Source organism: Ornithodoros turicata, chromosome 8 (assembly GCF_037126465.1).
Source record: "Ornithodoros turicata isolate Travis chromosome 8, ASM3712646v1, whole genome shotgun sequence".
Taxonomy (NCBI): domain Eukaryota; kingdom Metazoa; phylum Arthropoda; class Arachnida; order Ixodida; family Argasidae; genus Ornithodoros; species Ornithodoros turicata.
In genome coordinates this window covers 14,374,590-14,390,090 of record NC_088208.1, presented here as the reverse complement: position 1 = coordinate 14,390,090, position 15,501 = coordinate 14,374,590, and the positions used below count along the sequence as shown (strand labels likewise).

Genomic DNA, 15,501 nt, shown 5'->3' with positions numbered 1-15,501 from the left:
AGCTAACCGGTGTCGTCACCACTACCTGTTTATGGTGGTTGACGCTACACAAGGCTAAATTTCCGACCCTTGAACGTATAGATTGCACTTCTATTCCAGCGTACGCATCAATGTCTGACCAAGGTGTACGAGCGGAGACGACGTGCGCCATGAAAGGTGTAGTTACCTTGACTCCAATACAAAAGGAAAGGGATTTACGCTCTTCCTTTTCCTCTCCTTCTCAAGAAAGCTGACAAGTTACAGTTCCCGCTCCTTGTGTGTTGGTGTCAAGGCGCTTTACATGCCGCAAGGAGAAACGTTCCCAGTAAAAGAAAAGTAAAAGTTAAAAAAAAAGGAGTCTGAAGCAGTGGACGGACCCCTGTAGCCAAAGAACGTAGGTTTATTAAGCCCTCAGTCCCAGCCAAACCACCACTGTTTCCAGACATTTCAGAACCGCCGTTCAGGCCAATGTTCCCTGCTTTCCTTGAAGCTTCTGTCTACGTCGCCGCTTACCATTGGCCAGCCAATGGTAGCCACGTATTTCATGCGTCGACACTTTGTCTTCCTTCGTAACACCCTTTACATTCCCCTATAGCGTGCCTCGACAAAATTAAGAACTATACATACCAGAAGACTCCTTTAATGGCACTAGACATTAAAGTCGCTAGACACGAACATTAGGCTGAGTAGGCATTCGACGCACAGACCGAAGCATGACGTGTTCGAGAGTCGCTTCGCCAATAAGAAGGTCCTGAGCCCGCAGCTGAGCCTTGAGGTCGTTCAGCGAGCGGAACGTTTCGCTCCAGCTCTTGGTCAAAACCACGCTGTACTCGAGGATCTGCTCGTGGAGAGCAGCAGTCAACATGGCACCTGGAAACCACTTCCTGACCGTAGTATCGATGTGAGCAACAGTGAGAGGATCCTGCAGTTGCGCAGGAAAGAATCGTAGACTGAGCTGGCAGCCCTTGCAGAGTCTCGTACGCACTTCCTTGATGGTACCGATGCTCTGGAACTGGCCGTTCACCATGAGGGCCATGCGATCGCTGACGGCGTGGCAATCGCTCATGCTGTTGAAGACAATGCGCGCAAGAGGACGGATTAGCGTATAGCGTGATTTAATTTTCCACTCAAATGGCACACCAGGGGCCTGAGCTTCAACTTAGTCGTTATCCCATAACGCGCGTTAACTGCATTACTCCAGCCCGTGATTCGTCACGGGCTCTTGCGTGAGGCTTTGGGGCGCGCGAACACAACATAGCGACAACCATCGCAATGTGAACGTTGTAGATCGGGCGCAGAGGGCCTATATGGGTGACAAAAGGAAAGAGGTAGGTAGGTATAGAGGAAGCTAGGTGGTAGGAAAGAGGTAGGTGGTTGGGGTAGGTCGTCCGTCATACGACAGAAAGGCGGGGAGCGGGTCATATACGTATGTATTTTATATTTTTGTCCTGGGCTTTTGTGTCCAGCAATTTCACCTGTACAACTGAACTTCACCTTATACAGGGCCCCCAAGGTCGCCATTTTCCCATGTATTTGTTCGTATCCCGATGCGTGCAATGCCGGAGGCCGCCCTTAGATACCCCATTGTTACCAGACGTTGGCTTGCGTGGATTGTAGCGCGCTAAAGATCCAGTTGAAGCACAATCCAAGCCAGGCCAAGTCACCGAAGGAGAAATGGACGACTGCAGCGCCTACGGCGCCTGGTACGACAGGTACGCTATGTGATGCACGCAGCCGTGCACTAGATCCTTCCGATCGCTCAACACGTTTAAAAACGGGACCAAAAAGTGAAACACGACAGAGAAAGTTGTTATACGCGTTTTATTTCGACATTTGGACTAGATTCATTCGCAGAAACTTAGCGCGCTGCCGCTAAACTTAGCGCGCCCAAGTGATCCGGAACGGCAACAGTGGGATATCTAGTGGCGGCCTTCTTCGTTGCACGCTTTTCCGAGGTGAGTTTGGGGGACCTGACCTTATAGTACGACTACACTGATCTCAGGCGATGTATCGGTGCAATGCGTGGGGCACGGCGTATTACGCAATGAAGTAGGGAAGGGAGTACGGGTAGCGTGATTGAGACGAGAACAGAATGCGCCACAAACGCAACCAACCACAAGGACCAGCCACTGCGCAAAACGATACTGTTATCACTCTTGGTCTCGGGAGGGTGCACAGCGAACGTCTTTTTCTGACAATTCACAATTTTTTGTGAACTTGGCAATTTGGATACACGTTAATTCACTGTTCGGAACTCAGAAGCACTGATTACCGCAGATGCCCAGCGTGTCCATGCGGTCAGGTTCTGCATCAGCAGCGTAGCCAGAAAAATATTTCGGGTGGGTTCTATGGGAACCTTACATGGGGGAGGAGGATTTCACCCTCGTTTCTCTTTCCAAAAAGCACTACGAAACGTACGGTTTCTGGGGGTTTCAACCCGACCCTGGCTACGCCACTGTTCTGCTTGATACGTCGGGTACGTAACGTGTTGCATTTTGTTGCGTTTTGTTGCAACGTTACATTTTGCAAGACATCTTGTTACGCCATCCTATACGCTGGTCTTCCTACTGAAGTGGCCATCACCGAACATTAGCCATCCTTACCTGTGCGTGACGACAACGACAGCAGCCTTGACCAGCGTCCGGATAAGGCGAATTGTGTCGTACATTTTCTTTTTGGCGAAGTAGTCCAGGCCAGCCGCTGGATCGTCCATCAACACAACAGGCGGCAGGCCGATGATGGCGATGCCCACCGCAAGTTTCCGCCGCGTGGAGGCGTTGCAATACGACACATACAGCGTATCATAATACCGCAAGTTCAACAGCTCCACTACGTGAGAAACCAATTGTTCCACTCTGTCGGAGTCGATGCCCCTAAGGTTAGCATACAGCCACAGCGTCTGTCGGACTGTCAACTTCCCCAATATTCCGTCATACTGAGGGCACACCCCGATTCGTTGTTGCCACATCTCCAGATCTGACAAGGGGGTGCCGTCGGTCATATAGGCCGAGCCACCATTCAGAGGCTCAGTACCCGCGAGGACATCCAGGAGCGTGCTCTTCCCAGAGCCTCGAAGACCAAGTACGACCAGACATTCTCCAGGACGCATCAGAAAGCTCACGCCTCGGAGCACCGGAGTTCTCCAGTAGGTTTTCTGAATGTCATTAACTATCAGGGCGGCCTTCTCAAAGTCCTTTTCTGCAACGATCTTCTCCACTGCCCTGGAAAGGACAATCCATATTTATGTCTGCGCTCGAAGAAACTGCTCGTGTAGCGATTCCTTATGTTCACTGCCCCCTTCCTGTTTCTGCGTCATTCGTGACTTAGCGGATCGTAAGCGCCCTCCTCGGGTTCTATTAAAAACCTCTAATGGTCAGTTACAATTACAGTTATAATTTTTCAGTTTTCCCATCCCCTTCCCTTGGGAAGGGGATGGGAAGACAAGTAGACGCGTTAGCGATATACCTGAAGGCAACATGTCAACACGGTGAAGAAGAAGCACGCACCCTTAATGTCCTAGAAACACACCGTGACAGAAAGCAGGCGCCTGCCTTCTGCCTCCAACTGCATTCTGCCTTCACGATATTAACTGCCTTAATCACTTCATCGATGAGGTGATTAATACCCCTGTTACACGGGCAGCCTTCGACGACCGTTGAAGCCTCCCTTGCAAAACGCATGTAGCGCCAGCAAGCGTATAGTGTGTCAACTATAGAGTTTAGTGTCTCAGGCGGCATTAAGGCCAGTTCCCACATATAGAGCTTTGCTACATAACGCTAGAAAATTGCGCTATATTTTCCTCCTCGCATTGCTGCGAACTGCTATAAAACCACTCTTGTCGAAGTAGAGCTCCGATCAACTTTTCTAGCGCTATTCTGAGCGGTGAGTTTGTGTTAACCAATCGAGAGCTTCTTTCAGCCGTGACGTCGCGGAAGCTGGGGTTTGTTTTGCTTCCGATTACTCGAAGCAGCAAAGCGGGAAGGCGACGACGACGTGAAAATGGCCACGAGTTTCATCTGCCGATGCATGGCTTTTTAGTTACTAGAGTTCGGTATCGAGATCACAGCATCGAAAGTGTCAGCCGCGTTCATGTGCTGCGGATACCCGACGCGAATCACTGTAATATGCGTATGCGTATGCGTCACTGTATGCGAGACTAGGGAACACGAAGGGACAGGGGTTTTTACATTATGCATCATCTTCACCAGCTCGCTTGCTTCCTAGCCATTTTTCATTGTCAATCACTGTAGTACAGCTTGGGACAAAAGTTTACGGGACACCGGAACGGTGTTACGAACACGGATTTCTCCATTGGAACGAAACACCGTCAGCAAACAGGAGCGGACATGCATACTATGAGATGGATAGAATAGTCTGTCACCCGTTTCTTATTCGATCTCTTCCTGACAGCTTGCAGGAGACCGCTCGGATGAACAAATACGCTGATGCCGTGTTCCGCAAACTTTTGTCCCAAACTGTACCAGTGCATCACGTGTCAACGAGATATCCCGTAACTGCAGCAGTATAGCGCTCTGTGCTCGTATATGTGAGAACGGCAAGCAGAAAAACAGATTTTGAGAGCTATTTTCTAGCGCTATAAATCGAACTGGCCTTTACACGCACTGACTCTTACTTCTCCTGACTCTTCGAAACAGGGGGCGTAGTGCTCTTACAAAAATGGCACGCTCCTCTGGTCCTCAGCTATGGATAAACGGGTTGGCTTTGAACGCGTTATGTGATATTCTGTTTTTACAGTGTACATTCACATGCAGACACCAGCACAACACGCGACTTAAACTCCCATTCGCTGCAGCATTCCTTCATAAGAACGCCGAACTGTTCAACTTGCGGAACCGTGTAAGAACACGGAGCCTGTGCTGTTCACCTGCCGACTCTATAGTAGGTAAACACTGAAGAACGCCCTTACTGAACTTGACGACCGACATTTTACTGTTGAGAAGGCACAGCGGAGCTGTTAGCACCAACAACCTGCGCTGTGTGCCCTGGCGAACTGCCTCTGTGCTGAAGTAATCTTTTAAATCACTCCCCAAGCAGCAAAATGTACTGAAAGTCGAGTGCAATAGAGGTGGACGGGTAGGTGGAAGGCCTTGCAGAGACTCGTGAAACTAAAGAACATTGATAAGACACATACCGTTCACCCCTATTGCACTCGACTTTCAGTACATTGTGCTGCTTGGGTCAATGCTTTCACACATCAAGCGTCATGGACGTAGGTTTCGAATATTTTCTTTCCACTTCTAATCAAATCTAGCACAACAAGTGACTAGCAACAGAAGTAGTATGCCAGGTACCTCCGTTCTTCAGCTACGTCCGCGTTCAGCTGCTGTGGTGATGATGGACCGCTTTTGGAACCAGCCAGAGGCTTGAGAGCACCACTTTCCACAGATACCAATATCATCATAAAGACGATACCTTCGAGGATTAGTATTATCAACTCCACTGCAGCGGAGTCTCGGTGGAATGAGAGTGAACCCAGAGTCGACAAGTACGTGAAGTTGTGCCTGAAGAATTCCCCGCAACAGTAGCGCAATCCTGTGAGTAACACTGCTCCGTCGTCTTTGCTCGCCTGCATCCAAGGATGTGTTGATTAGAAAAAAAAAAAAAGTAGGGATGTGCCAATGGAATCCTCGAATCCTAGGCAGTGCCTAAAACAGGGAATAGATTCTTTCGAATCCACCAACCACGCTTGTTTGTTTCTTTTTCAAAATTGTCGCCTCAGGACAAGTCCACCGAAAGCTGAAAAAATCGTCGCGCGCTGTCCTCTGCGAGCTCCGTAGAGCATGATTTTCGGCTATTTTTCCGACATGATAGCTCCTAATTGTCATTATTTGAGTAAATTCGGCACGCTCTTCACATTAGCGTGGTAAAAAAGTGGCGTTTACTTGGCAAATTTCCCGAGTTAGCTCGCAAAAATTTAGGAGATGGGACGAATCCAGATTGTTACGAATCCGAATCCGGATCCGAATCCAAGGAAGGTTCTACGAATCCACGAATCTTGCGAATCTCGATCATTTTTTAAAAAGAGTTTGAAAGGCCAGAAAATTCCTACCGAAAAGTGTTTTGAAGCATAATATGATACAGGAGCAAATGCAGGAGAAAATATACCCGTATAATTCTTCTTAAACGTAATGTATTTAACATTATTGTTCAACGACTACAAGTAAGTTCTCGAGTCTGAATTATTTCCATAAAACCAAGCAACGAACAGAAGCAAAATCATGTTACTTTGAAACCTGTAATGTAACAGTTCCTACCTGAACCCTTTCACTCAATGTAAACAAAGAAACAAGAAAACACCTGTCGGTCATTGTTTACATTGAGTGAAAGACTTCAGGTAGGAACTGTTACATTACAGGTTTCAAAGTAACATGATTTTGCTTCTGTTCGTTGCTTGGTTTTATGGAAATAATTCAGACTCGAGAACTTACTTGTAGTCGTTGAACAATAATGTTAAATACATTACGTTTAAGAAGAATTATACGGGTATATTTTCTCCTGCATTTGCTCCTGTACCATATTATGCCTCAAAACACTTTTCGGTAGGAATTTTCTGGCCTTTCAAACTCTTTTTAAAAAAGGATCGAGATTCGCAAGATTCGTGGATTCGTAGAACCTTCCTTGGATTCGGATCCGGATTCGGATTCGTAAAAATCTGGATTCGTCTCATCTCCTAAATTTTTGCGAGCTAACTCGGAAATTTGCCAAGTAAAGGCCACTTTTTTACCACGCTATAATGTGAAGAGCGTGCCGAATTTACTCAAATAATGACAACTAGGAGCTATCATGTCGGAAAAATAGCCGAAAATCATGCTCTACGGAGCTCGCAGAGGACAGCGCGCGACGATTTTTTCAGCGAAATCATTGTCAGTCCGACGAAAGGAGGTTGGAAACCCAGCCCACCCAGGCATGGTAGAAAGAGATAACACAGACATAGCTTATCGCTTATCATCTTTCATCGTAGCTTATCGCGTCCGGCTTCGGCTGGGACCATACCTTCCCTCACCCAATTTCAGGGACTATCACTTTTTCTACTATCACTACTATCTACTGACAGCGAGTGCGTTCCAGGGATTTCCCTACACCCCCTCTGCATTTTTGCAACACCCCCCCCCCTGAAATTTCTCAGGTGACCCCACCCAGCTCGGCCACCAACACGTTCTGGTAGAGAGTCCGGTGCAGCGAATTACATCCTGTACTGTCAAACTTGGGCTGTAGGACCACAGTCATACAAATGACCGTACCATGCATTTGTACAATCTGTGTGCTAGGTATTCATTGAGCTTCGTGAGACAAGGTGCTAGTCTTTGTTCGTCGTGTGATTATGCATCTTAATGTTGAAATGCCGTTCATAATGAATCTGTATTCTAATGTACTGCGTTCTAACGTAGTAACATTTACAAATAAAACGGGAAAGCTGTGCAGAGATGTCACCATTGTTCCACGATTCTTTCCATGTCTAAGAAAATTCCTTAAGTGCAACCTTCACCAAGCATACCCCCCCCCCCTTGAAAGCTCGGCACCCCCCCAGCAGTGAATTTCTGGGGAAATCACTGGTGCGTTCAAAAAGTCTTCGCGAGTTATAAAGCGCCCCGAGAACCATGATGTTCGGCTATTTTTCCCGACAGGATAGATCCTGAATATCACTGTGAATATCATGAATTTGAATTCGGCACGCTGTTCATGTTGGTGGGGTAAGTGACCTCTACTTGGCAAATTTCAGAGTTCACTTCGCAAAAATGCAGCAGGTGCCAAAACGTAATAGGAACGAATGCCGTTGACTGCGTGATTCTAGGTGATGTAGTTTTCATTAGAATTGAATGACCCTGTATAGGCATTGCGAAATTACAATTGATCTGACATTATGCAGCAAAATTGCGCTGCCACACGCCACCGTGGTAGTTTCAGTATACGCTTATCAAGTCAGTCAGCTGTCTGCGCAGCATACCTCTCTCCATGCACTATTGTACCCCTGAAGCGATCTCTTTGGTCCCTCTTTCACATAACGCGGTAACCTTTTCTTCTATAGATCAATTCTGGTCTACGAACATAGGCCCTGTCACGTTTCTTCTGCAACCTTGACCCTCTCCCCTGCGCACGGTCGAAGTGTAGCAGCGCATTGCATGCCCATTTGAAAACAGTCTGCCGCGGTGTCTCTCTACAAGCGCCGCACTCCATGATCTACCCACGGAGGAACTATGGTCCCTAATTCCTCGAACCCTCGTCCTTATCCCTAAGGATTATAGTTTTAAAATGCCGAAAATATCCGAATTTGACAAAACATACAAATACCGAAAAACACCCGCCGATTCTCTCCAGGAATGAATGCCGAAAACGCAGAACCCGTACTGTACGTAAGACTTACCTGTATAAAGGTACAGATGTCGTGCAGTTCATAGAGGGCGCTCGTAGAGCAAATATAATTCTCCCACGTCAACTGCGCCACCTTGACGAGCGACCAGTGGTAGCTAAATGGCGGTACGAAGTACAACAGGTAGAGCAAAGGGTACCGCTTGACGGGGGCGAAGAGAGAGACTCCTTCGTCGGTCTTGATCATCAGGAGCTGGAAGCCCAGCGTCGACGTGATTCCAGAAAAACTCAGTAACGCTGCCAGCTCAAGAAAGCCAGCAGCCATCGAGTCCGTCACGAATGAGAAGTAGTAGACGAGGGGCACCATACAGTGGACATAGGAGAGGGTTAGGAAGACAATGTGGCCCATGATAGCTACGGTGCCGGGATGGCACATGAAGACCGGAAAGAACATGCAGAGCATAGAGACCAGTGCCAACACCAAGTCCCAAAGGTAGTTTGCCATCCAGTAGGACAGGGGAGAGACACCAGACAGGAGCTGCATACTTTTTGCCTTGGTGACGCGCTCGTCGATGGGGAAGAACACGAAGCTGGCGAGCAACGTAGCCGTTGCGCAGGGGATGACGATGAATCGTATTATTCGGTGGGCGCTTATGTGGGACAGCAGTTTAGTGCGATTGTTGTGAATGAGCCGGATGGAGTCCTCTTTTACTGTGTCGCTGCGAATGGGGCGGAACGCGGCGGTCACCTTGGAGGTGGGCTCTCCAGAAACGGTGCGTAGAAGGGCGGTGTGGACGAGGTTCAGAGAGAGGGACTGAAAAATGGAGAACAGTGCGTGCATTACTTCTAACACCATGGTTTGTGGCAAATGCCTTCTTCGCAACGCAATATGTTAACTGTCAGAAAACGATGTACGCTCCGAATTTTACGTAAGGCAGGGGCCATAGCGATGTCATCCTGTGCAGTGGTTGCTTTTCAGCGGTAACGTTCTGCTTGAAGAATGGCTATGCACAGGCAAGGGAGAGGAGGTTGGGCCGGCCGGTGGGCCACACGCCATTGCACGCATCTACCGCACTTCCCAGAAAGCAATACCGAGAGTCACCCTTAGGCCGCTATGCGACTTTCGCGATTTCGCGTGTCAATCTGGGGGCCCTTGCGTAAGGTGACCACAAAGATTTGTAATTTTTATCTTCTCTAGAAAGAACGGAATGTCCTCGATCTTCTAACCTTTGGCTAGGGTTATATCAGCGGTCAGAGAGATACATGATCAACTCCAAGTTCAAGCTAAACACTAGAAGGTACCGTGTTCGCGTCCCACCATCAGCTGTGGCTACTCTGGGTTCTCCGCCAGGCTTTCCAGACGGACGTTCCACATGAAGTCCGCCCATGACGCATATGCTAACACCGTAGCCTCCCACTGGTTCCCGCTCCGTCTGTTCACCGCTCATGGCCAGGCTCACATCTACATCTTACACGTACATCATCTCACATGTACATCTAGCCTATCGACTGTCGCACATTTCACTTGGCAACCACAAATCACGCCAAACGGCCAAAACGGCACTCACGTTCTATGCGCACGGTATCAGAGGGGGCTCTAGACCTATGGTGGCGAAGTTAGGTTCGCAGGAGAGGCATTCTGCCATATACCCCAGCGGAAGACACGTCATAGAGATCTGTTACCACGTAACCGTGCAAAGTCATTTCTTTTCATGCCCTGCTAAACGTGGGGAAGGTTCTGCAGCGCAACCGAAAGATGTTCTGTAGGAAACGACAGGAAATAACGCGGACAGTTTGGTAAGTTATGTGCGCCACGCCCAGCATTTCCAGTACGAATGCTGTTTCACCCTGTTGTGCCTTCTGTGAAGGCGGTAACAAAGGCGCAAGGCTGCATTTTATGGCGCATCACCCCTCAAGGCGTCTTGATCACTCATTAAAACTGCAGCGCCTACCGAGTACCACTCAGTAGGCGCTGTCCTATCGTCCACCAATGCAGACCACTATCCAGGAATGGAATTCGCTACCTGAGCATAATGTGTAATCCCCCCTTGTGAAGTACACTCTTAAAAATGAACTTCACCACATAGCACACTCCTAGCCAACCATCACCCCGAATGACAACGTTCTCGCACTAGATTTGTTGAAAACGGGAGGAGGAGCCTATTTTGTGCCGTGCATAATGAGCACAAAATAGGCTCCTCCTCCCGTTTTCAACAAATCAGGGGCAAGAACGTTGTCATTCGGGATGGTGGTTGGCTAGGAGCGTGCTATGTGGTGAAGTTCATTTTTAAGAGTGTACCTTTCAAAGGCCCGAGACAGCGAACGTCTACCAAGGTAGACGGCGCGTTTGCCCTGGCAACTCTTAGACGACGTCAGAGAGGAGGGAATAGTACTTTCCTTTCGTTTTTCTTTTTTTCTGCTTTTTTTTTCACATACCATATGAAAGTTGGTCACCACCACTCGCTTCGCACCAACTTTCATCTCGCTTCGTGCACTTACTATAATCGTAATATGACAATAAAGCTCTTGTTCTTCCACTCACCTCCGTATGATACGCGTCACCATAGTAGTACGCAATGGCTTGACCGGATTTCTGCTGTTTGTCTTCAGTGAACCGCGCTCCTAAAAAGAAGTTCATTTCGGGAGCTGTCTCCTTGGAGAGTGCGTCCAGAAATTGGTTTATGTCCTCCCTCGTGGTCACCTGGCCCGTGTGCTCTTCCACGAGCGGCATGTAGATGTTATGCGCCAGCGCCATGCCGTTGATGTCGTAGGACACGAACACCTTCGCGTTCGGGTGAACCAGCTCCAAATCATAGACGATGTTGTCCGGGGAAACTTCTACGCTGCTCTCTACGATTCCGTACCTCGATTTTTCGAAATAACACATCCAGAACATGAACGCCGTCGGCACCAGCCAGCAAAAGAGCGGCAGTGCCCATGACTGCCGCGTGTAGAACAAGCGCTTTAGCAGCAGGGCCTTGAGGACTTGCAGGGTGCCCGGCCGCCCGGGCTTCAGTTCCCAGAGTTCCTGGACGTGGGCCTCAACCTGTACTTCGGACTCGTAGTATTCTTCCTGGGATCCCACGCCCGCTATGAACCTGTTCGTAGCTATGGCAACGTTTTCGCCAGACAGGTCCAGGTCACCGGCAAAGCCAGTCATCAAGCTCATACGTCTGCTGCCACGCCGTGTCATCAGCACTGATTTTCCTCCGGCCCTGCGTAAGAATTACGGGTTAGAAACTAGCTCTCGTATTTTTTTTTTTTTTCTATTATCACCTGTGGTGAGTTTCCATGGGGGCACGACCTTCTGTCCTTTGAACGCGCCCACCGCGCACTAATAAACCTCATGCCTTCAGAATGCTGACTGTTATTTTCGATACACGTGTTTCACGTTGTATTTTGTGGTTTTGAGGAATACGACGTCATGGCGGGTCCAATTTACCCACGTGTCTGGCAACGTTGCCCCTCGAAGGTCCATTTCGGTCTCCTCACTACAGCCGCTGGCAGTCTTACAACGTGAGCCGGGGAGCGGAGACGCGCGCGTCTGACTACACTATTAAAACGGAACTCCACCTATAAGAACGATCTTAGCCAACAACCCATCCCGAAAGACGTCGTTCCGCCCCTGATGCGTTGAAAACAGGAGGCGTACGCCTTTTCGTGGCAGTCATGTTAATTGTCAAAAAAAGGCGTACGCTCCAGGCTTTCCACGAATCAGCAGTGATAACGGTACCATTCTGTGCAATGGTTGGCCTTCATCGTGCTATGTAGTGAAATTCTGTGATGTGGAGTACTGTGAAGTGGTGAAGAGTGTAGAAAAGAGAGAGAGAGAGAAAGATAAGCGAGAGACCCCTGTGACGTCACCTGCCCTTGGGAAAGGCCGAAACTATGAAGTTTCGCGGCTTCTATCGAAAACTCGTGGGAGCGCGCCGTGTTCACAGACGGCATATTTTTCGTACTCAGAATTTCAGCAAAGTCGATTTATAATGCGAAATAAAACAAACATTATTTAGCACGTAGTGGGAGGACTTTCTGTTGGCTATGGCTCCCGACAGTCATGAGGACGATGGGCGTACGCCATTTATATGACACTTCGCGCACGTCCAAGGGCGTACGCCCCCGGCTTTCACCAATCAGAAGAGAGACAGCGATATCATTTTCGAGTCCTGCACTCTTAAAAATGAACTTCACCGCATAGCACGCTCCTAGCCAACCATCATCTCGAACATCACTCTGTGACATCCATTTACTCCCGTGCATTTACTCCCGTGCATTTACTCCCGAAAGGGACTATTTTTTGTGGCAATGCAATTACTCCCCAAAAGGAGTAAAAGTACTCCTTTTTTTCTTAGAGTGAAGTTTTTCTGTATACAACCGTACCTCTACTGTCAACACCCAGGATCGCTCGCGCCTCTTGCTGGTGGCCTTGCCGATGGGTCTGATTTGGTATTTTCGCTTGTTTTCGCTACCAGTTAAGATATACCTTGTAGTGGCTCCGGACCGCGAGGAGCGCGTTCCTGCTTACTAAACATTACATCTCCTTTTGCGGAGCGTGGAAGCTCCCGCGCTCCTACGCACCACCCTCCACCCTCCACTCCGGTTGGACCCACCCGCACCTTAAAGGGGTTGAGAAACCACATGGATATAACTTAGTCTCTGGCAGGGTCTGTACGCCTCACTCCATGCTCGCACTTCGTATGCAGAGTCCCACATCCTATGATTTTTTTTATGCTACAGAGTTTTAAAAATCTCCCATTTTCGGCGGTCCCGCCGACTGTGGCGGCAAGCGGTGCCGAGCACCTGCATGAAACACTTTGACCGGTTGCTCAATGGCTCTACGTCATAGCGCTTCCGCTTATTTCCGCTTTCGTCCCAAGCACTTCCCCGCCGCGTTCCAGCGTTTGCCGCGACCCTGTTTACGGGCGTCGTCATGACGACGGTAACTACGCACATCCGTTTCACGCTTATGTACTACGTCATACCGAGATCGCGCGAGGAAGAGATCAGCCAAGAGTGAAAGGATCTCCTCATATTTAAAGTGGCATAAGTCCGTGACGCGGGAGCGTACCGTGAAGAGGTTTCGACGAAGATGGTTGTCACCCATAAATCTACATTTCAACCATGATTTCGTGTTAATATTCACTGATCTTTTTAAGGTTGCAGAGAGCCGGGTTGGAAGACGGCTATACCGGAAGAGAACATTCAGTGACATCTACACTCTTAGAACTTCATCACGTAGCATGCTCCTACACTCTTAAAAATGAACTTCACCTCATAGCACGCTCCTAGATAACCATTATCTCGAATGATATCGTTATCTGCCCTGATTTGTTGAAAACGGGGGGCGTACGCCATTTCTGTGACACTTATGCTGTTCATAATTGTCACAGAAAAGGCGTACGCCCCGTGTTTTCAACAAATCAGGGCAGATAACGATATCATTCAAGATAATGGTTGGCTAGGAGCGTGCTATGCGGTGAAGTTCATTTTTAAGAGTGTAGCCAACCATCATCTCGAATGATGCCGTTATCTGCCCTGATTTGTTGAAAACGGGAGGCGTACGCCTTCTTTTGTGACACTTGTGCTGTACATACAGCACAGTCGCCTCCCGTTTTCAACAAATCAGGGCAGATAACGATATCACTGGAGATTATGGTTGGATGCGGTGAAGTTCATTTCTAAGAGTGTAGTGCATTCTCATGTTGCTTGTGCCCTGATCATGTTGCGAAAACTCTCGTCGCAGTCGACGAATATTCATTTGCACGTTTTAAAGCAAACATAAAATGTTCGCGTTAACAAAACATGTGTGAAACGCCTTCGCAGTCCCCCTGGCGCCCGCCATCTTCTCGTACGCCCCCACTCTCAATGTGGGGACTACATCCACTGTTGTGCGGAGATATGGTATAGGAGTTCTGATAACGAAGGTACGGGCATACCTGACACGTTCCGGTCTGTCCTCGAGTTCCAGGACAAGGCGAATGTAGACGTCCTCCATGGTCGTAGCGAAGACACACATGTGTCCGATCCCCAATTTGACGTTGTCCTTCTCAAAGCGTTGAAGCAAAGCCGCCATCTTTTCAGGAGGCGCAGCTTCCCCTAGGCTTACCACTTGAGCGTCTTTGTGATCAGATAGGATATACGCTTCAGGCACGTGAGACTTGGCTATGTCGACGCACTGTTTGGCTTGGAATTTCCGCAGCTTCGTAAAACGAATGTTATATCCGCACCCGAAACGACGATGCAAGAACGCCCGGCTGCCATGGCACTTGAGGGAACCGTAACCTAGAATGGCAATACGGTCTCCGAGCATCTCGGCCTCCACGTTGGATGTGGTCACGATCAGGGACGTAGGACCGGTGGCCTTCACCTTTTGCAGTATACCCCATAATCGTCTTCGATCAACAGTGTCCAGCCCGTAGAGAGGTTCGTCGAGCACAACAACACGAGGTGCAGCCACGATTGCTATGGCGACGGAAAGAAAGCGCCGATTCGTCAAGCTCAGGGTGTTGGACACCGCGGTAGACCAGACATCGCGCAGCCCAACGAGCTCCTGCGGGGTAAGTGCTGTGTGCATCAATGGTTGTAGCTATATAGAGCCATTGAATAGCTTCGCTCGGAGTATATTACATTCTTTTTTCCCGGCACTATGCAGATAGCCGTCTGGCAACATTGAGAGCGCCGCTCTCCCATTGAACAAAATCTGCAACTCAGCGACATTTTGTTGACACTCACAGTGGAACCGCACACCTTTAAGAATGAACTTCACCACGTAACACGATCCTAACCAACTATCATCCCCATAGTGACGTCGTTCTCAACCCCGATATGTCGACAACGGGAGGCCTACGCCTTTTTTGTACAAATTATTAAGCGATACAAGAAAAAGGCGTACACCTCCCATTTTCAACAAATCAGGGGAGAGACCGATGGGCTGTCGGGGTTGTGGTTGGCTAGGAGCGTGCTATGCGGTGAAGTTCATTTTTACGACTGCGGTTGCTCTCCGCCCTGGTAAAACGACCGTACACTGTTAAAACAGATCTTCACCACATAGCACGCTCCTAGCCAACCATCATTCCGAAGAACATCATTCTGTGTCCTGATTTGCTCAAAACAGGGGGGAGGCGCCTATCTGGGACAAGATAATGTGTCCCAGATAGGCACCTCCTCCCATTTTCAACAAATCAATACACAGAA

General features: G+C 48.8%; 1 protein-coding gene across 1 annotated transcript in view; it reads right to left on the bottom strand.

Moving 5' to 3' along the window:
- Positions 1 to 603: 603 nt before the first annotated feature.
- LOC135367528 (phospholipid-transporting ATPase ABCA3-like) overlaps positions 604 to 15,501 on the bottom strand; it is a 31,536-nt gene continuing 16,638 nt past the window's right edge. The window contains exons 5-11 of the mRNA XM_064600824.1: positions 14,244 to 14,857; positions 10,744 to 11,522; positions 9,610 to 9,769; positions 8,363 to 9,182; positions 5,292 to 5,566; positions 2,583 to 3,200; positions 604 to 1,046 (exon numbers count right to left, since the gene is read on the bottom strand). Of these exons, the coding sequence (XP_064456894.1) occupies positions 644 to 1,046; positions 2,583 to 3,200; positions 5,292 to 5,566; positions 8,363 to 9,182; positions 9,610 to 9,769; positions 10,744 to 11,522; positions 14,244 to 14,857 (3,669 nt within the window). The 3' untranslated portion in view covers positions 604 to 643. The remainder of the gene's footprint in view (positions 1,047 to 2,582; positions 3,201 to 5,291; positions 5,567 to 8,362; positions 9,183 to 9,609; positions 9,770 to 10,743; positions 11,523 to 14,243; positions 14,858 to 15,501) is intronic.